Source organism: Pectinophora gossypiella, chromosome 14 (assembly GCF_024362695.1).
Source record: "Pectinophora gossypiella chromosome 14, ilPecGoss1.1, whole genome shotgun sequence".
Lineage (NCBI taxonomy): Eukaryota > Metazoa > Arthropoda > Insecta > Lepidoptera > Gelechiidae > Pectinophora > Pectinophora gossypiella.
In genome coordinates, this window is record NC_065417.1 from 1,439,235 (window position 1) to 1,461,478 (window position 22,244).

General features: G+C 36.9%; 1 protein-coding gene across 4 annotated transcripts in view; it reads left to right on the forward strand.

Annotated features, from left to right (window-relative positions):
* Nucleotides 1–22,244, forward strand: part of LOC126372521 (protein trapped in endoderm-1) — a 58,053-nt gene that overhangs the window by 28,268 nt on the left and 7,541 nt on the right. For all 4 annotated transcript variants that reach the window (XM_050018326.1, XM_050018327.1, XM_050018323.1 and 1 more), the window contains 2 exons: nucleotides 5,455–5,790; nucleotides 12,088–12,334. In XM_050018326.1, coding sequence (XP_049874283.1) covers nucleotides 5,673–5,790; nucleotides 12,088–12,334 — 365 coding nt within the window. In that variant the 5' untranslated portion in view covers nucleotides 5,455–5,672. The remainder of the gene's footprint in view (nucleotides 1–5,454; nucleotides 5,791–12,087; nucleotides 12,335–22,244) is intronic.

Sequence of the window (22,244 nt, forward strand, 5' to 3'; positions counted from 1 at the left end):
ACCGAGCTCCTCAAAATGAAATTAAATGGAGTGCAAAGTTGAAATATTTGCTCATACTTGTAAGGCGCGCGGTTCGCACTCACTTGGCTCTTCCAACCTTTTTCTTCCATTCCAATGATTGTTGCATGAATCTGAATTGATTGTTGTATGAATAATACTCAATACTTGTTCAAAGTTACTCAGTGATAATTATGATACTAAAAAGGTTATCAGCTAGTATTTATTTAAATTCCTGTGTACTTGGCCTAACCGATAGATTGACCTGTTTTTATGTGAGTTGTTTCATAAATATTAATTGATAACGCTGTTAGCGACAGGCTGACGACTTCCTTGTATTTTCTTTCCTACAATCTAATGTTTTAGTAGTAAGTAACTATATCTGGGGGCACAGTAGTGCCTCCGCCAAGACTAGCAAAGCGATGGGTAAGGGCAGGGCATTACCTACCTTTAGCGCGTAAGGTGATGGTAACAAATTGGTGACTGTTCATTACCATTCTACGCAGTTCTTGTAGTTATCAAAACTTTATAGTCAACGACTATGATATTGGCCGACTACTAATTCGGCTTTTCCGACTAGTCGGCGTCTAGTCGGTGCATCTCTAGAAAGTACAACACGTCATTATAACATGCCCACTTATCCATTGACTAGTTACATTATCTATCGGATGCGGCTGTTGGTTCAGCACACATATCCCTGGTAGAAAGCAGGGAAATAAAAAAGCATCAGTTTATTGTTCTAGTTGCAAATACGGAAGAAACGTTGACATATACCGATAAGATGACGCTTTGCGTCGGTAAGTAAAGTTTTTTTTTTAATATCTTTTATTTAATAAAGGACTTGGTACAAGAATAACGACCATGTGACGTGTCGTGTGTGTGTGTCGTTGTCGTAATTGATACTTTCAAGGACAGAACGTCTAATGACGTTCGGATTTCAAGTTGTCATACTCTCATACTACCTATTATGAACTATCTAATCTATGACCCATGGTCTCCGTCCGTGAAAGGGTTACACAGTAAATAGGAATTATTTTACATGATAGAAGCTTATTAATATAATTGACAATTTATTCAGTAGCTATTCTACTTCCAATACCTAATTTGGTAAGTAAAGTAAGGTTGGAGTTGAAAATACTTATACTTATTACTTACGTAAATATTTTGCACTTCAACGGAACGTAAGATCAGGGGGCCTTCTTCTTCTTATTGTGTGGGTTGTGAGGTGGAAAACAAGCCTCATCAATCCTGGTGTCAGGGTTATGATTGAGCCGCCAAAGGTCCCTGACACTTACATCAGTAAATAGTAACCAGGACCAACGGCTTAACGTGCCTTCCGAGTCACGGATCATATTACTGACAATCAGGTGATCAGCCTGTAACGTCCTAACCAAACTAGGAATCACAAAGTGATTTTTGTGATATGTCTCCGGGATTCGAACCCGGGGCCTCCGGATCGTAAGTCTAATCAGGGGGTAGTGGTAGTTGTAGTAGTAGTACTTGCTCAGCGGTGAAGGAAAATATCGTGAGGAAACCCACATTCCCGACCCTTTCAGGCGTGATTCTATGTTATATTATCGAGTTAAAGTGTGCGTCAAGCTAGCGGCCTCAAAAAAAAAATGGGCACGAAAAAATAATTTGACCATACCAAAAAATAGTACTCTTATTGAAAAAAATAGTACCTGTTGTAAAAAAAATAGTACCATGACGGTTCTGGATTTATAGCCATGTTTTATTGCACTTGCTAGCTTGACGGTGAGCGAAATTTGGCGAGAGTTAACGACAAGGTCTTTCGCTTTGATTTAAACGCCAAAAAATAGTACCGAAATAGTACTTACCCCTTGCAAAATACCGAAATGAGTACTTCAACGGTTCCAAAGTTACAAAGGCAGTTCTTTGCTCCCGCTGGCTTGACGTTTTGAAAATACCTATTATCTAGGGAACGCTTGCATACTTCAGTATGTAACTAATTTCAATAAACTCGTATGAAATAGTACTTCCTACCATCATAATTTTGATCCGATTCTCTTTCTAGAAATATGTTAAAAAATCATCATAACCTATGCCATACATCAAAGCGAAAGACCTTGTCGTTAACTCTCGCCAAATTTCGCTCACCGTCAAGCTAGCAAGTGCAATAAAACATGGCTATAAATCCAGAACCGTGAAGGTACTAATTTTTTTACAACAGGTACTATTTTTTTCAATAAGAGTACTATTTTTTGGTATGGTAAAATTATTTTTTCGTGCCCATTTTTTTTTGAGGCCGCTAGCTTGACGCACACGAGTTAAATTAATTTTATTCAGCACTACACAGATCACTGGTCACCTACCGTCCCTCACTGCTGTCGGGTTTGCATACAAACTGCTATTAATTCACCGTAATGACCGCTGCTGTCTTAAGCCAGAGTGCCAATGCGCGGCTCTCCTTATTTGAATGTCCACTGAACTGCGTATAGCTGATAATTATTGTTATATTTATTTATTTCAAGAAACATGACTCATACGTGGTAGTAGGCTTATTCTAGATGTCAGTAGCCTTATCTAATATTAGATGCTATATACGACTTGGACGCTTGCCGGAGGGACTGGCCGGAGTACGCACAGGACCGCGAAAAATGGAAAGAGGAAGGGGAGGCCTTTATCCAGCAATGGGATCTTGTAGGCTAGATTAGATTAGATACAAGTATGTCTACGTAATGATGAGCTCAGTGGCGCAGCGGTAAACGCGCTCGGTCTGCGATTGTTGAAGTTAAGCAACTTTCGCAAAGTCCGATCATAGGATCGGTGACCACAAAAAAAAGTTTTCATCTCGAGCTCCTCCGTGCTTCGGAAGGCACGTTAAGCCATTGGTCCCGGCTACATTAGGAGTCGTTAATAACCATCAATCCGCACTGGGCCCGCGTGATGGTTTAAGGCCCGATCTCCCTATCCATCCATAGGGAAGGCCCGTGCTCCAGCAGTGGGGACGTTAATGGGCTGATGATGATGTCTACGTAAATAGGGCAATCGAGGCGCGCACATATTCTCGCCAGGACGCCGTTTCCGCTGCTTTGCCCCCTGCGCACCAGAGACGTGCATCGCACGTCGTGATAATTAAATTAAATCAAATTCAAAAACATCTTTCTTCTTAATCAGCTTACCTACTTTTATTTGACGTGACTTACTGTATTGTTTTCCGCAGATGGCATTAACTATTTGGCTGGATTCTTACCTACTGGTAACATAGTTACACTTTGAATCGTCATTTTTTTACATAACGAACGTCTCATCCGCCTAAAACTACTGCGGCTTACAACCTGTATAGCCGGGGAAAAGAAGCTGCAAGAAACATCTCGGCACAGGGCCCTAGACGTTCTTTAAAAAATAAACATAAAATATTGAGTAATTTAGCTGCTATATCAGTTCTCAGACAGTTAATCCCATACATTCATATCATGTAAATAATCACTAACTTTATAATACTTAACCTTTTTTGCAAAGTTTTGCACACACAGGAGTTACGAAAATACAAAATAAAAGAAAAAATAATCACTTGACTAAGGCCTGATATCAGCAGCATGAACGCTTCAACAAAACTGTTACATTGATTACGTAGGTACTTACCTAGATAGTTTTTCTTTCAAGCATCCGTATAGATGTAAATGCATGTAAATTGCTTGTTATGCATGACTAGTGAGTGGGGGGTTTTTACTTCTTGTAGGTTAGTGGGACGAGCAAGCTTGCTGAAGTAAGAAAACCGCTGGAGTAAATCATCATCACTAATTTAAGAGCCACGCTCTTGTCGGTGTAGCATTCTCCATGCTACTTTTTAGAGAAAAATAGAGTAGTGGTTTCGCTCTTGCCTTCCGCCCCGCAGTACTGTCTCTGACGCGAGTGGGTCGTGTTAAACGACTGCTAATGCAGCCGGGACCAACGGCTTAACGTGCCTTCCGAAGCACGGAGGAGCTCGAGATGAAAACTTTTTTTTTATGGTCACCCATCCTATGACCGGCCTTTGCGAAAGTTGCTTAACTTCAACAATCGCAGACCGAGCGCGTTTACCGCTGCGCCACAGAGCTCCTAAATAAGAGGAAGATGCTCGTCATCGCCTAACTGAATTACTTAAAAACAACTTGAACTTTGATATCAAACTAAAAAAGTGTTTAATAATCACTACGCCTAAAAAATGTACAAATTATGATATCATATCTGCTCTTAGTCGTCAAACGTTGACCTTTTAATACACGTGTGATCCGAAATGCTTACAATTGCTATTTGTGTACCTACATTCTCAATTCTTCTAAAGAAATAGATTTTGCTGATAACCTTACTCTGTGTTTCGAACTGAATACTTCCTTGACGTTTTATCTATTTGAATCCCCGACACACGACTGTATCCCCGAAGGAGCAGCTCAGGTCAGTATGTACAATTAAAGAGCAAAAGTGCAATCACCGAGCCCAACAAATTATTTCCTTACAGTGGTGAAATTATGAACCAGTAGTTGTCATAATTATCATAATTATAAAATTAGTTGGTCCCGATTACTACTTACTAATGTAAGTAAGTAGTCGTTACATGAGCCATGTCAGGGGCCTTTGGTGGCTCAATAGTAACCCTGACACCAGGGTTGATGAGGTTGGTACTCCACCTCACAACCCACACGATAGAAGAAGATTAGAAATTTGTTTTTTTAGGTGTTTTTGGTCTATTACAGAAACGAGGAGGTCTTGAGTGCAACCAGTTAATTTATTACTTTGCAAGAAACTGATTGGACTTTTGCACCTTATCGTACCTCGCCATCTGTGTCTAAATCCCATAAAATTGAGTAGTTTCCTAAGTCAAAAATAAATTATGAAATTCTGATTACTAAATAAAAACAGATCTTTCTCTCTCTCTCTCTCTTTCTCTCTCTCTATTTAAGAGCTGCGCTCTTGTCGGTGGAGTAATCGCCTTCATTACTCCATAGATAGATAAAAACAGATCTGAAGGTGACAAAAACGGGTTTTCTTTTTATTTAACTTAGTTATGAATTTTAATAACGAAAAATGTATTAAGTGCGAAATTTTGTCACGTTTTTCTATGACGTCACAGGTTGCTATTTCATACAAATTCCATAGTAATTTCGTGATTTGACGTTTAGTAAAAAGTAACTGATTTGACTACTTAGTTGCAAAGTACCCTACTCACAAATCCTGCGTAATTACTACGCCATGTGATTTTCAAAACGAATATACACATAGGTACTATTAGGTACCTATACCAATTTGGTATCAAAATATAATACCAAAAAGTAAGCATCAAAATAAACGCCCGTGACTAAATAGAGATAATCAAGATTTTGGATACAAATACGGTATAAACATAATAAATAAGAATATCATATGGTGTTGAATGTTGTCTTGATAATCTTACGAACACGTGCTATTATAACATAACAAAAAAGGTGAAACATAACTCCGATTCTTTTGTTACAGGGCTCGCGTCATGCTGTTACTATAAAACACCTCACACCAGATGGCTAACAGAACCGACATATAAAAACCTTAGTACTTAATTAGTTATAAAAAATGTCAAGAACTTCCGAATTCAAAATTCAAATTTACAAAACCAGTGATGTGCTAGTGCAGTGAAACCTATCGATAAAATCGAATGGAAACTTGTTTGTGAAAAATTGGATGGAGACTTTTCAAAAATGGAAATTGAACTTGAACATTCTACAATGGCGCCGAATGCGTCGTTTATTTTCCCGAGAGAAGCGACGATATTGGCAGCTGTGTGTGCCAGTATCTTCAGTGTAGTTGGAGTTATTGGTAAGTAATTTAATTATTTCTTACTAATTATTATAATTCAAACTGTCATATAGTTGAAATTATTTAGCTACTGCTTAATTATCAATAAATTTGTAACTGTATTTACTAAGGATTAAGTACGGCGGGCTGAATGTATAATATGTACTTATGTACAAGCAACACATCGGTTTTATCTCCCCCAATTGAATTTAGCCCCTTTGAAATTGTAATATTTGTGCATCGATAAAGTTTAATTGACCAATATAATTGTGTTTATGTATTGCTACGTTCACGATGATAGGATAACGGTACGGGTTCGACGAAAGCGTAAAACGCTTGTGTTTACAAACTATGCGACGCGGGGAAATAAAGTGTCATAACAACTACGATTATTTGAACTTTTAATGATGGTTCTGTCATCGTGAGCGTTTATGGCGACCGGTACACAGAGCGAGTCTTTTTCTGTGAAGATGTAACGGTAAATGTAAGTAAGTACTTAAGTAAAATGATTGAGGAATAGTTTGGTTGTACTACGTATACATTTGAGAGAAGACTTGTCAAAGTCTTTCCAGTACATGGACAAGCAGTAAATTACTTAAAACTATATCTTATCCTCGCCTATGATCACTTCCATTTCTGTCACTTAAGACGTTACAATGTAGACCTCTCATTTGGATAAATGTGTATGGATATACTCGCATGGATTCATAGTACTCTACATGGCATAAGAGATCTTTAATAATACTAATTCAGACCATATCTGAGTAGTATGACGCACGCAGTTGTCATTTATGACGTAGGCAATCTAATTTTGGATTAAAACTTGCTCTGCATATTTCTAAAAGGGCAGTCAGGGACAGTAACATTCTCTGACGTTTACAATGTAGGCCAAGATGTAACTAACGTTCTTACTATCATTAGGAAGCGTCCAATCGGCTACTTAACGCCGAACCAACATAAAACGCTAAGTGCATTTCTAATCTCACTTCAAACGCGTTTGACCGTTCGAAACTGCGCGCGCCCGATACGTGACGCCAGCTGCCCAAACAAATATGTATGGTTCTAAATTCAAAATCAATGTTTCTTTTTCTGCAGTTGGGTTGCTCCCTCGATAGTGTTTTGGCCAGTGTTTGTTTTTATATTTCGATTTTTCGTTCAAATATTATCGATAAGTATACTTATTTATTTCTGCAGCTGAGTTGGTACTTATATTGCTTCCCTACTTATAGTTAGTGAAGAAAAATAATAGTATACTTAATTATTGTCTATTACGTTATATTTAACTGTGTTGTTCACTGTTTATATCTATATAATAATGTTTATAGCTAGTAAAACAGGACAGATATAAAAGTTACGCATAGGGGTTCACGTTGCACTTATCAAAGGGACATTGTAGATGATCAGAGACGTGACTAAACTGCGAACTATTCGATCAGAACGTTCAGAACACCATAAATAGCAGTATTATAATATTTATAGTATTTTTAATATCGAGATCTATTTATTATAATTCGACATGCATGACACGATTTTCAATAGAGTTAAAGGATCTAGTTTTAGTGTTATCAAACAATAGTTGCTGTATAATTTTGTACACAGATAACATTAATTATGTCAATGTCTATATAGTTAGGTAAGTAAGAAAATTATAATTCCTATGAGTTGCATTTTTAATGTCCTACACTAAACGGCCTCCGTGGTCCAGTGGTTGAGCGTTGGGCTCACGATCCGGAGGTCCTGGGTTCGACTCCCAGTGGGGACATATCACAAAAATTACTTTGTGGTCCCTAGTTTGGTTAGGACATTACAGGCTGATCACCTGATTGTCCGAAAGTAAGACGATCCGTGCTTCGGAAGGCACGTTAAGCCGTTGGTCCCGGGTATTACTTACTGTGTAAGTACGTAGTCGTTATATAAATGAGTCATGTCAGGGGCCTTTGGCGGCTCAATAGTAACCCTGACACCAGGGTTGATGAGGTTAGTAATTCGCCTCACAATCCACACGATAGAAGCAGAAGGCCAATAACCCGACAGAGTTAAGTAGACAGCACGTCAAACGGATTACATACCAGCGAGATGCCTATTTTATTCGCCCGGGCTATTCATTCGTTTTAAAATTAACTTGTTGACAATCATCTGTCCGTTTCCTTTTCGGCGGATAAGAAAATGACGGGTATAACTTAAAAGAAAATTAGGAGGTGTTTGCAGGAATCGAGGCCATTATTATTATGTGATAACTAAATTAAAATAAAATAAGTGTTAGGTGTCGAAAGCAACGGACTTCTTCTATAAGTACTTACTTAGTTTCTTTTATACTTTTGTTTTTGTGTAACTACATCAATTTACATCGTAACTTCACCTTCCTCTATTACGTCGCTAAAGACTCGTACATTGTAAACACCACTAATAAATTGCGACAAACAAACACGGCAATATCCGTCCAATTATAGCAAATGTGTCACGTGCACTCATGTTTATCGATGGCAATTAACTGACCCTGTAGAAACCCTGGGGAGATGTATCGATATATATCGACTTATCGGGGTACTGCCCTAGTAGGCTCAGACAATATTGATGTATCTATATGTATTGTGTAGTATCGAACTAGGACAACTGAACAATTACTTTTATTGTAGAATAATGATTTTGGGTGAATGCCCTTAACTTGTTAGAGCTGTTAGGAGCATACTCGTAGGTATTTTCCTTTTCAATAGTGAAGAATAATCTCGTTAAGTTGCTTGCAGGCTACATTACATTTTTTTTTTCTTTTATTTTATAGAGGGTTTTTTCTATACAGAATATGCCACCCTCATAGTTCTTACAATATTATAGGTTTAACCTACGTTTCTCTGCCACCTTAAATAACTTATAAAGTGCCTTAGCGTCGTCTACATTACATTTTAGTACCTATTTAATGAAATAAGAGTTTGTAAACTGTAATTTTTGTTTTTAAATCGATTTCATTTCGACAATTGTTACAAATTATCCTTTTTTGCTCTCTAGATTAGGATAAATACCTATCTACATTAAAATTGGTGATTCAACATGATTTTAGGGTTCCCTTTGACATAACCCCCCCCCCCATATCCCCGGGATGACGAGCATAATAGAATATACAAAATTTTCTTTCCACAAACTACGATATTTTACCTAAGTAAGTAAAATATAAAATATTAAGCACCAGATGCTTTGGACGCAGCTTTACACGCCTAATTAAATTTCTGTCCCAGTACAGTCCTTTCGGAAACTAAGCAAAATTAAGTTTAACAGCACACATGGCGATTAGAGCCAGCAGAGATGGCCCGATCAATCATGCTGTCAATTTTATCGCCGTTTGACCAAGGGCGAGTTGTGTGGGGGGTAAACAACACATTCATCGCATGTTTAACGCTTTTTGATGGCGCTTAGTCAGTTGTATTTCAGATTTGAAATACACACACATATACACAACCCACATTACATTACATACATACATTACATTCCATTATATTAGGTATATCTTTGTACGTACGTTATTTTTAGATAATCCAGATCAAAATAACTTTCTGTTATTAAAGGTTAACTCTATCGCGAAGAATTGAAGAGTTTATTTATTTATTTATAAAGTACAACCACATCACATATATTAAAACATTTTACATTTATAAGGTTACGGTATTGTGACTAATATATATGACAATTAAGGCGTACATAACTTATACAATTAAGGGTACTTAAGTACCCTAAGCAGTTACCTACTTAAATTGTAATGTTGGGGAATATTTTTGGAATAAAAATCACATCACATCACTAATTTAAGAGCCACGCTCTTGTTGAGCATTCTCCATGCAACATTTAGGGAAAAATAGGGCAGTGGTTTCCCTCTTGCCTTCCGCCGCGCAGTACTCTGTCTGACGCGAGTGGGATGGCGCCCAGAGGAGTCTATTTCAAAGGCGTACTAGGGCTCCTGTCCTTCGCGTTTGAATATTACTGCTGTCAGTACTAAGAAAAATAATCAGTGAACTAAAAAATATAAACAATAAGTATTACATATATTTATATCATCATCATCAGCCCATTAACGTCCCCACTGCTGGGGCACGGGCCTTCCCTATGGTTGGGTAGGGAGATCGGGCCTTAAACCATCACGCGGGCCCAGTGCGGATTGATGGTTATTAACGACTGCTAATGCAGCCGGGACCAATGGTTTAACGTGCCTTCCGAAGCACGGAGGAGCTCGAGATGAAAACTTTTTTTTTCTTTTTTTTTGTGGTCACCCATCCTATGACCGGCCTTTGCGATAGTTGCTTTACTTCAACAATCGTAGACCGAGCGCGTTAACCGCTGCGCCACCGAGCTCCTCATATTTATATAATACTTATTATAATAATAGTGCTCGTGACATAATGAATGACAATATTGATTTGTAATGGAATAGTAAATAAATCTTACGATAAAAAGTAATTAAGTGCATGTTTACATGCTGCGCTTTTTTATAATTTATTGCATTAGACAATACAGCAAGTAGCCTACATGTTAAATGTGTATCTTCATTAATGCGTTAAGTGTATAGGGTGTTAGTGAAATCGTAACGAAAACTTTGAGGGATGATTCGAACTATGATTCTGTGTTCATATCAAGTGGAATTTTTCATCGCAAAAAAATAATTTTGAAAATATGTAATTTAAATATACTAAAAGAACATGCATTTTGAGACATAATATTCCACTTGATATTAACTCAGAATCATGGTCTGAATCATCCCCTTTAGTATTCGTTATGTTGTCACTAACACCCTGTATAGATAGAAAAGAAAGGAAAGGTTATTATGATGGACGTCACAATACAAACTTATCTCGTTTGAGTTGTGAGTCCATAGTTAAATACCTATCTATTTAGGTATTTAACTATGGACTCACATCATGGTCAGTGATGTGCCGTTCCCAGGAATGTTCAAAAAAGGAGAATGTTCTCGTTGTAAAACTTTATTTTTTTTTCTTTTTATAATGTAACTATGACATCTTTTTTTTGGACTGTACAATTGCAATAAAACACTTTTGTTTTTTTTTATTTTGATTTTTTTAATAGTAAGGATACTGGCTGCTTTTCTTTTTCAAATTGTACTTTCTTTTACTCTGGCCTTATCTCCTGAAGGTTAGGTCAGATAATAAAGGTCTTTTTACATAAGTTTTACGCCCTTTTACTGCCAGGAACGTTGCTAAAGCGGGTACACTATTGGGATTGGCATAACACGAATTGTATTGGTAAGGTGTTTGTATCCTAGACCATACATGGATATGAATGTAAATAAACCGTTTAATAATTTGCTTATCACATCATCAATCTTATTTCGAAAGATAAAGTAACATAACGTAACGTAATAATCAATAACGTCTTAAGTATTTGTTCCCTGAGCCATTACGATTTCGATATTATTGACGACTAACCTTGAAAGATTTCGTTTTTCTACCCGTAAACACTTCATGCGGTTTGATAATTAACTTCTATTTTCGTATTGTATGTATGTACTGCGTATTCATTTAATTCGTATAAGTGGTCTCGAGTGGGACGTGGGCTAATTCTAACGTCGGCTGGCTTGGGAACAAAGTTCCGGGTTCAGTTCTAGTTGCACGGTATTTATAATGTACTGTCTAATGCCAAATAGTTGAGGGATTTCTGAAAATGTTGTCTGTCTGAAATATTCTAACCTCTTACAAATCTACGTAGATATTATTCATATAAAATATAATTCAGAACAAAACCTATTATTATTATTTTAAAATAGTAATAAAATTATCACTGTTTTAAGTTTACGCGGTTATTATCATAATTAAAACACATAATAACGGGTTCTTACCGCATTTAAATGGGGATATGAGACTCCCGATATCGCGACTCGCGGTAAGAACCCGTTATTATGTGTTTTAATTAAAATTATCACTGATTCAATTATCGTGAACTATCGATATACCTACTTAATTACAGAACGGACACTTCTTCTCACTACGCTACTACTTAATTAGTTTAAAATTGGAATCAAAATATTACTTAATAAGTACACACGAGGCCTGACGAAGCCTGTGGTGGATTTACACTCTGTTTTTTATTATTATTATTTTTTCTCAATAAGTAGGTTTTATGAAATAATAAAAAAAATAACATTATTTTTTGCCAATCACTTTCAATTTCAATTTTCGAACTTATTTACCAATAGCTTTAAAAATAGACTTTTTGTTTTATTATTATTTTTTCTTTTCTTTTTCTAAATATACCAGCAACGAATCTCCCTACCAAACAGCCAATCGTCCCAATTAAGGAACAAATAAAATCTCTTTTCAGGTAACTTCATCACGACGGTAGCTCTTCTAATGCATCCGAAGCTCCGAGGGCACGTTACTACGATGTTCGTCTTGTCCCTCTGCGTGTCAGACCTTCTGTTCTGCAGTATCAACCTGCCCCTGACAGCCAGTCGGTACATCAAGCAGGACTGGCCGTTTGGCTTACAACTGTGTCAGCTCTTTGCCTTCGTCTTCTACGGAAACGAAGCTGTCTCGCTATTGTCTATGGTCGCTATTACTATTAACAGGTAAGCAACTTTGTTATTACCCATAGTTATTATCAGAGATGCGCCGAATATTTGAAAACCGAATATTTGTATTAGGCCGAAATATCGAATATTCGGTTTAGGTGCCACATAGTATATTCGGTATATTAATGTCTTCATGTGAGAATACTTAGAAAGAAAATAAATATTTTATTTTTTCAGTGAATACTGAACTTTATACTAAGTAACATAGCTGTATTGTAATATTTTATCAAAGATTCACTTCAAAGCTTTTGTTACACCACACGAGTAATGAAAATTTAAATTTGGAACATTCATTCATTATTAAGTACTAAAAACCTGGAATAATAATTCATTTTCAATTCAGTATTTAAATTTTTTCTGACAATCCTTATGAAACATAAATTTCTGAAGTGTTTCGAGTTTTTTTGATGAGAAGTGTATTTTGTTCAGTGTACAAGTGTGTCATTCTGAGCTTGGTGAATTAGTGATGAAATCGTGGACATTTACAGCCCACCAGAGACTTACCACGTCCACTGAATTACTTTTACGATCTACGATAATGTAACCGGAAACATGTGATACGAGTAGCTATGTTTTATTTATAGCTTTTTTGTTTGGCAGATTAAATTAGGTCGGGTTATGATTACTTACATAACATAACATAAACTGCCTATATACGTCCCACTGCTGGGCACAGGCAACCGGAGGGGGTATGGAGCATACTCCACCACGCTGCTCCACTGCGGGTTAGTGGAGGTGTTTTTACGGCTAATAGCCGGGACCCACGGCTTAACGTGCCCTACGAAGCACGGAATCATCTTACTTTTTCGGACAATCAGGTGATTCAAGCCTGAAAGTCCTTACCAAACAAAGGACAGTCTCACAAAGTGATTTCGACAATGTCCCCATCGGGAATCGAACCCGGACCTCCAGATCGTGAGCCTAACGCTCTAACCACTAGACCACGGAGGCTGATTATGATTACTTATTAGGTATTTATTTATTTATTTATTTTATATTTGGGAGACCAACAGCTCTTAACAACTATAGCAAAAAGAAAATCATATTTAAAAACTAAGCCAATAACAGGTTTCCACCTATATAAAACAGTATAAAAATATTAAAACTTAAAACTTAAGCGCACTGCAAAGGTTTAAGGACATGCACAGATGCCTAAGACAGTACAAAGACGCTGACTTAAACAATAAAAATAACGCTACTATCTTAATATTAAAAACTATATAACAAAGTGAAACTACAGTAACGATGACAAAATAATATAAAAAAAATAATATGTATAATAATATATGGTATTTTATTTTTACTCCTATTCTGATACATTTCTATGCAATTTGTATAAAAATACACGCTTATGACGTCATCAATAATAAACGTTGCAAAACGTACTCTTTTTTTTTTCTTTTTTTTTTTCTACTCCTTTTTTTTTTCTCTCTCTTTTTCGTACTTTAAACGTACTTTTCTTTTTTGTATATTAATGTTAATGTGTGTATATTTTAATGTTGTAAATGTATATGTGTGTCGTAGATTTTACCTAAATAAACTTTATTATTATTATTATTATTATAAGAGAAAAAATATGTAATTTTTAATCATCTTAGCCTGGCTTCTATTTCTAGATAGCATTTTGTAATTTTATTTGTCTTTAACCGAGTTCATTCTATGTTTTTTTCTTCACACGCAGCAAAGAAGTGATAGCATATCAGCATATAGTGAATATTTTCATGCTAATAACCTCAAATAAAATAAAATTTTCATCGAAATAAAACGGCGTCTGTGGCCCAGTAGTCGAGGTTAAGATCCGATACAGAGATCCCGGGTTCGAATCCCGGTGGGGACATATCACAAAAATCACATTTGTAAATCTTTGGTTAGGAGATTGCAGGCTGATTTATTGATAACATGATCCGTGCTTCAATGGGCACGTTACTTTAGTAAGTATGTAGTCATGACTGAGCCATGTTCAGGCTCAGTAGTAACCCTGACACCAGAGTTGATGAGGTCGGGCATTGATCTCATAACCCACACGAAGATTGAAACAATATTTTACCAAGTCAAAAGCACCTATTTCATTAATTCTCCAATATTTTACTCTGTCAACACCAATCTACGCCCCTATATCTGATGTCATCACAGCGACATGATGCATGTTGCTGCAACATTTCAATTTATAAAGGGCAAGAGGGTCCATTGTCGGTTAAATAACTAGGAATCATGCTACTATTGTTTAGGGAAGTTCGGTATGGAGATAAATTAAAGAATAATTCGATAGTTATAACAGGTAGACCGATAGTATTGGCAGATTGTTAAAATTCAAATTCATGAATATCTTTATTCAGTACGTAACCTAGTTACACTTTGAATCGTCAATTTTTACATAACGAACGTCTCATCCGCCTAAAACTACTGCAGCTTCTCACAACCTGTATAGCCGGGGAAAAGAAGCTGCAAGAAATATTGGCAATATACGAGTACATACAGGGTGTTAGTGACATCGTAACGAATACTGAGGGGGATGATTCACACCATGATTCTGAGTTAATATCAAGTGGAATTTTCCGTCGCAAAATTCATGATTCTTTTTTAGTTTTTTTAAATTGCAATGCAAAATTCCACTTGATATTAACTCAGAATAATGAGAAGTAACCGATTTCATAGATTTGTGATTGCTAACCGCGGAAGTCAGAACAGAGAACAAGTAACTCTTTTCATCTTCGGGCTTAAAATGGCCACATCGAAGCAATTCATCAAAAAAGCAATGTTGCAATTTGACATTTGTGCATATAAATGTAAGTGCGTAATGCAAATAGTCTACTCCTAGCCTACTCCGTACTTGTCTTTTTTTTTTTACTTTTTTCTGCCAGTGACAGATACTAGCTCAGCAAATCATATTAAGCAGATGATGCTGGAGGATGTTGTAGTAACTAGTAACATCGTAACAGGTAACCTACATCAAGATCAAGCCATTCGGAACTGTAGCCAATAAAATTTCTAACAGCAATAACAGCAAACAGGCATCCTCTAGGTATTAATCAGAATTGTAAGCTAATCTGATTATAATTGAGGATAATTCTAGTCCATCAGGCATGCTTTCTTCATTGCCTCACGCATGACTTACCCACAGATAAGATGCACGCGTGTACTGTACTTTTTTCGCACATTCTAAGTAACTGTTTTTATCCGTGCTATGTACTGAGAACTCTCTAAGCATTACGTGTGGTACTACGTACGGTAGAACATGGTGCGCTATGTAATTTCCTAGTTTCCCATCACGCCTGTGGTTTGGCTTATGTCACAGATGATAATTATAATGATATGTGATGATGATAGTACGGTACTTTATTTATTATTTATTTATTTACTACTACCACACACAATACAGCATTACAGTAAAATACTAATGCGCTATACAGGTGTCAAAAACAAACTATTATTAAGTAGGTATATAAAAAAAAAACCTTATTAATTAATTAAGTCAAAAAACCTCATAACAAATAATCAGTAGTGCTACTTTTGTGAACTCACTCAGAGCACAGACAAACAGGTCAGCTTTTTCCGCTACGTGGTTCGGAGTGCACAGTGCTCGCGTTAATGGAGCGTTGTTGAGGAGGTTGGTCCGGCCGCGGGGCACGGCCAGCAGTGGCGGCCGGCGGCGGCGTCTCACATACCCGTCCGGGACACATAGGGCAACATGCCGTAATATATCCGCGTTCATAATTTTACCTCTGATTATCTCAAAAATATAGGAAGCCAGTGCCAGCTCTCTCCTTACTCTTACTACTACTGTTATGTATGTAAAGATTTAATCCGTACGTGAGAATTTACTATGATTAGGCACAAAAACGGGACGAAAAGCCGCCAGACTCAAATGGGATTGGGTCATGTTTGTCGCATGCACCCTGAGCGGTGGGCACGGATCGTCACGCATTGGGTGCCTCATGATGGGTACAGGCGTCGTGGTAGACCTCGAAAGAGATGGCGTGACGACTTGGACGCTTGCCGGAGGGACTGGCCGGAGAGCGCCCAGGACCGCGAAAAATAGAAAAAGGAAGCAAAGGCCTCCCTTTGCCACCAGCAGTGGGATCTTATAAGCTAGATTAGATTAGACATTAGGACGTGCACAGACAAAATAGGAGACCGAATTACATTGCAATTACTTTTTTTATAAGAAATATAAGAACAAACTTCTTCCGAAGGTCTGACCAATGTCAGAAGACAAATCAATAGCCGGAATAGAGAAAATGTGTGTGTTCAGTCTCGGGCGTCAGCCTGAATCTCCCAGCAAAAACAACCGACTCCTATCAAATAATCCCAAATACGAAAATTCAAATAAACCGACCTCAATCATGGCCAGCAACACAGACTACAGTACACCATAGAATAAGGAATACTATGCGTCTGAGCTAGGTTAACCTCACCGAAAACCACATAGGCGCCTTTTGAAACATCATATTCTGAATAGATTTTTTTCAAGAGAATGAAATCCCGGTCTTCTATCTTATGGGCTGTGAAGTGGATTACCAACTTCATCAACCCTGGTGTCAGGGTTACTATTGAGCCGCCAAAGGCCCCTGACTCACTTACGTACTTACATCCGTAAGTAGCAACCGGGACCAACGACTTAACGTACAAAGCACGGATCGTCTTACTTTCGGACAATCTGGTGATCACCCTGTAACGTCCTAACCAAACTAGGGATCTCAAAGTGATTTTTGTGATATGTCCCCACCGGGATTCGAACCCGGGACCTCCGGATCGTGAGCCCAACGCTTAACCACTGGACCACGGAGGCCGTCGAATGAAATACGGGTAAATTTTAGACTACATTTTTTATTTTGACTGAAAGTATTGAAACTAGCGTTATGAATTTCGAGGTTTTGTTCACATAAATCACACCCTAATGTGCTTACGAGATCGCCATAAGGCGACGTTATGACGACGCGGTGTTATAAGGAATTGAATATCAAATTTTTCGCCTCTTCGATTCATGTCTATACCTGTGTCAAGGAATCGTACCAAATCCCATCATCCGCAATGTTAGCAATTGGCGCTACTCAGTGTGGCTAACAGTAAAAATGTTTACGTCTCAATGGACACGAAAATCGTTTGTTTACACCGCGTGGTGAAAATAACAGTGAACGACAATTAGCTTGCGGTTTCAGTAGGTTAGTGTTTTAATCAATAGGTTAGTCTGTGAGCCGTGGTAAGCCCAGTTGAATAGAATAAAATAGAAATAGTATTCCACCTCACAAACCACACGATAAGAAGAAGAGTTTTTCAAATAAGATAATTCCCAAATTGCGATCAATAAATGCGTGCTATCTGAGGTCAAGAGTGAGGAAATCCTGACTGATATTATAAATGCGAAAGTCAAAGCCAAAATTACGAAACAGATTTTGACGACATTTGGTTTAGAGATAGATTAGACTTTGGGAAACAACATAGGATAGTTTTTATATTATATTATACAGGGTGTTAGTGACATCGTAACGAATACTAATGAGGGTGATTCAGACCATGATTCTGAGTTAATATCAAGTGGAATTTTCGGTCGCAAAATTCATGCTTTTTTTAGTATTTATAAATTATTTTTAATGCTATACTTTTGTGATGGAAAATCCCACTTGATATTAACTCAGAATAATGAGCTGAATTATTTCTCTCAATAACACACATCGTAACGAATACTGAGGGGGATGATTCAGACCATGATTCTGGTTTGATATCAAGTGGAATTTCCTGTCGGAAAATTCATGATTTTTATAAATTATTTTCAGTGCTATACTGCGACGGAAAATTCCACTTGATATTAACTCAGAATTATGGTCTGAATGATGCCTCAGTTTTAGTTACGATAATACACTAATACCCTGTAAATTAACATAACGCTCGATAACCTAAATCTACGTGGTTGTAGTTGCAAGCGGAAAGCTACAATGCAATAATTCAAGCTGTTTTCCGAAATCTAATTTACGTCAAGCTCAACCAACAACAATAAAGACATTGTTCTAAACTTTTAAAATAAAACGATTCAATAATAAAAATCGTTGTTCGCTCGTAAAAATGGATGCAATCACTCAACATCTTTGAATAGGACTTTTCGGTGTTGATTTAAAGTCCACTTTGGGGTTTACATTTAAAATTGAGTTGTAAAAGTGCACTGAAATCAGACGCTGAAGTATTATCGGTGGTGTAACTTGTAAGCGACAGCGTGTTGCGATTAGATAAAATAAAATTCGGTTTTGTGATGAATAAGCAGTTAAGCATTTTGTAGAAAAACATTAAAAAACAAATCATTTATTGTATGAATTTGGGTAAATAATTTGATAATTTGATCCGTGCTTCGGAAGGCACGTTAAGCTGTTGGTCCCGGTTACTACTTACTAATGTAAGTAATTAGTTGTTACATGAGTCATGTGAGGGGCCTTTGGCGGCTCAATAGTAACCCTGACACCAGGGTTGATGAGGTTGGTACTCCACCTCATAACCCACATGATAGAAGAAGAAGTAGACTGACTTTTATTTCTAGATTAGCATTTTATAATAATTTATCTTTGACCTAGTCTTTTAGCTAACCTATTACAATATTGCTTTTAAAGTTGAATTGATTCCATGTGGCCTTTTTAGACCCAATGTTCCCATCACTTATCCCATTGTATCGCCATAAAAGGAAGCCCATTGAGAGGCGGGTCACTACCCGCTACATAAAGAGCTCTCTGTCCGCCCTGAATGCGCCAAACCTTGCAGTAGGAGGTTTTGTATTATTTTTTTTATCCTTCGTTTTTCATATTCGACAATACTGTGAATTTCAGTTTTGTTTTTCAAAAAAAAAAATCGAGAAAAATATCAGTCATTTTTCAGAGTAAGTAATTAGTAGCTGTGAAGTAGTGATGCGCCGAATATTCAACAATACAAATACGTATACACTTTACTGCACCAAAATAAAAAGAAATAAAAATATATTAAAAAAATATATATAACTATAGTAATTAAATTCGGGCTTTTTAGCGGGAAACGGGAACGGGACAGTTGCTTTCTTCATTGAATAATCTAAATAATTAATACGAAGTGGTGTTTTGTGGTTAATGATCGCATTAAGTTAGTCGGAAGACATTCGCGAGTGTTATTACATTGGAGTATTCAATAAACAAAGTGTATCTGCCTATTTTCGCTTCGTGCTAGGAAGCCGCTTCATAGCTCAAAAGTTTATGCGGACTTTTGAGTTAATTCGTTTGGGGTTCGGAGTAGGAGTCTACTCCGAGGGTGGGGGCTTAGGTTTCATCATCATCATTCATCACCTTTCACCATTTCATTAATCATCAAGAAAAAAAAAAATACGTCAGACATGGCTGTATGGGCATAGTTCCCTTTGCCTTACCCTTCGGGGAAAACCAAACCAAAAAAAAAAAAAAAAGTAATTAAATTCGAAATATTCGTTTTATATTCTTTTTTTATTTTATTGTTTATTCATTTTGTACTTCATTTACGTTTGCTTTCGATTATTTTGTATTAACTTCGAATTAATTATTGTGTAAGTATTTGATATTACTTACTTATATAGAATTATGTTGCTGCCTATATAGGCAATATTGCTTCTCTTCATTTTGATTTGAATAATAATAGGTGAAATATGTGTTGTGGCTGGTTGTAATAATAAGGGTCATCATTAATACCCAAAAACAAATACTTATAAAAGATGCATAATGTCTGTTATCCATGAAATTAGAAGATTAAACGAAGGCTATTTTTACGGCGCCGTATAGACGTATATAAGTATAGGGTGTTAGTGACATTGTAACGAATACTAAGAGGGGTGATTCAGACCATGATTCTGGGTTAATATCAAGTGGAATTTCCTGTCGGAAAATTCATGTCTTTTTTTGTTTTTGTTTTTTTAATTATTTTCCGTTCAATATTTTTTCGACAGAAAATTCCACTTAATATCAACTCAGAATCATGAGCTGTATCATCCCTCAAAGTTTTCATTACGATGTCACTAACAACCTATATATTTTTTGGGGAACGTTGCCGTGAAAATTCTTCATTGAATTAGGTATCTACCTACCTACAACAAAAAACTTTCCACAATAAGTAGAGCTGTTAACAAAAATATCACGAAAACCAATTTGTAGGTTAATACCATTTGAATATCAATTTAACCCATCAGGCGAAAGACCACCGGCACGAATTAATTAACCGCAATTTATCAAAGAGCCCGTTTATCTAATACCCATACACACTTACATACATTCACACACACACACGCACACACACACACACACACACGCACACACACACACACACACACACACATACACACACTTTTTTTTTGTTATTTTTACCTACTCGTAGGTAGGTATGTGTCGAGTCGAAATCTTCATAATTATGAAGATTCTTTTTCTTTCGATGTTTTTTCCAAGAATAGATATTTCTATTCTAGGATTTCGTACTTCGAACTTAGGTAAGATGATTCTATGTAAAATGGGTAGCCCTAGAGAGATGATGATGCATCATAAACCTTTCATAAGTCTTTGCGTGTACTCCCATAGTGCATACAAGGATAATTGCCGGTTGGTGTCACACCAAATTTAGATTAAATTGTCTTAAGGGGCCTCTACGTATTGGCTTCGGCCCCACACACGCACTCCAAAAGTCCGGGACTCCATAGGCCCGAGATATGGAAACGACATACATAATAATATTTTTTTTTTAGAATAGAATAGAATAGAATAGAAATAGTTTACTATGAAAGGACGCCACACACAAAAAGAAAGACAACAATATCATATCTTATTTCCACTAAAACAATTACAAAAAAGCAAGAAGGATGTTAGTCGAAATGATTATAAGGTGGTGGTGGACGTCCTGAGATAAAAGGGCCTCACTCAGCAAAAGTCGCGGCGCGAACCACGACGCTGATATTATGTGGACCCTATTGGGTGACGCACGAACATCGCGTTCCATAAACAGGTGTTAATGGTGTACATACATTATAATATAATACCAAATTACTTTAATAGAAATAGTGTACATAAACAAATATTATCGCAAAGATGTAGGTATACATAAATACTTAAGGTTAGAACAAAAAATAAAGTTATTAATGTAGGTATAACTAGTAAATAAATGTAATAATATAAACAAATACGAATTCAATAAATGTGTACTGTGTAGTCTGTTTGTGTTAGTACCTATCTATCGCGCGCGCCGCACCCCGATTCTAGCGCGATTTTTCTCGTATAATAAGCTCCCAGCATTATATAGGGCGATTAAATTATGACAAACATACACATACAGTCATGAGCAATATCACGTATCCACTTTAGAACCCTGTCGCACTATCATATTTGACATTTAATGAGGCTTATGGTTTAATTTGTCAGAAAAGTTAATGTGACATGGTTGCAAAGTGTATACATATTAGTACTCGTCACTGTACATACATAAACTCACGCCTATTTTCCAGGGGTAGGCAGAGAGTATGGAATTCTATTTGCTTCGATTCTGACACACTTCTCTTGCTTCCTCCACATTCATCAGTCGTCTCATACAGGCACGCCGTTCAGAGTAGATCATTGAACCTCTTCTAAGGACATCTCCAATTTGGTCAATGTGCGTCCTTTAGGTCTTCCTCTGCTAGCCCATACCAACCTTCGCTTTATATACTGCTTTCGTAATCCTATTATCCTTCACGTAACAGAAGCTTTTTGTGTCAAAGCACTCGCTGTATAGATGGTGTTTGCGTTCCCACGGCTGATATCTGACGGTGTTCAAACGCAGATAAACTGATAACGCCTCGCCACGCAACGCCACGTCACGCCACTCGGCTGAAAGTGAAAACAGATAACATTAAGTGCGTGAACTCAATGGGTTTTTAATCTGTTTATAAATGTTATTTAGGCTTCGATGT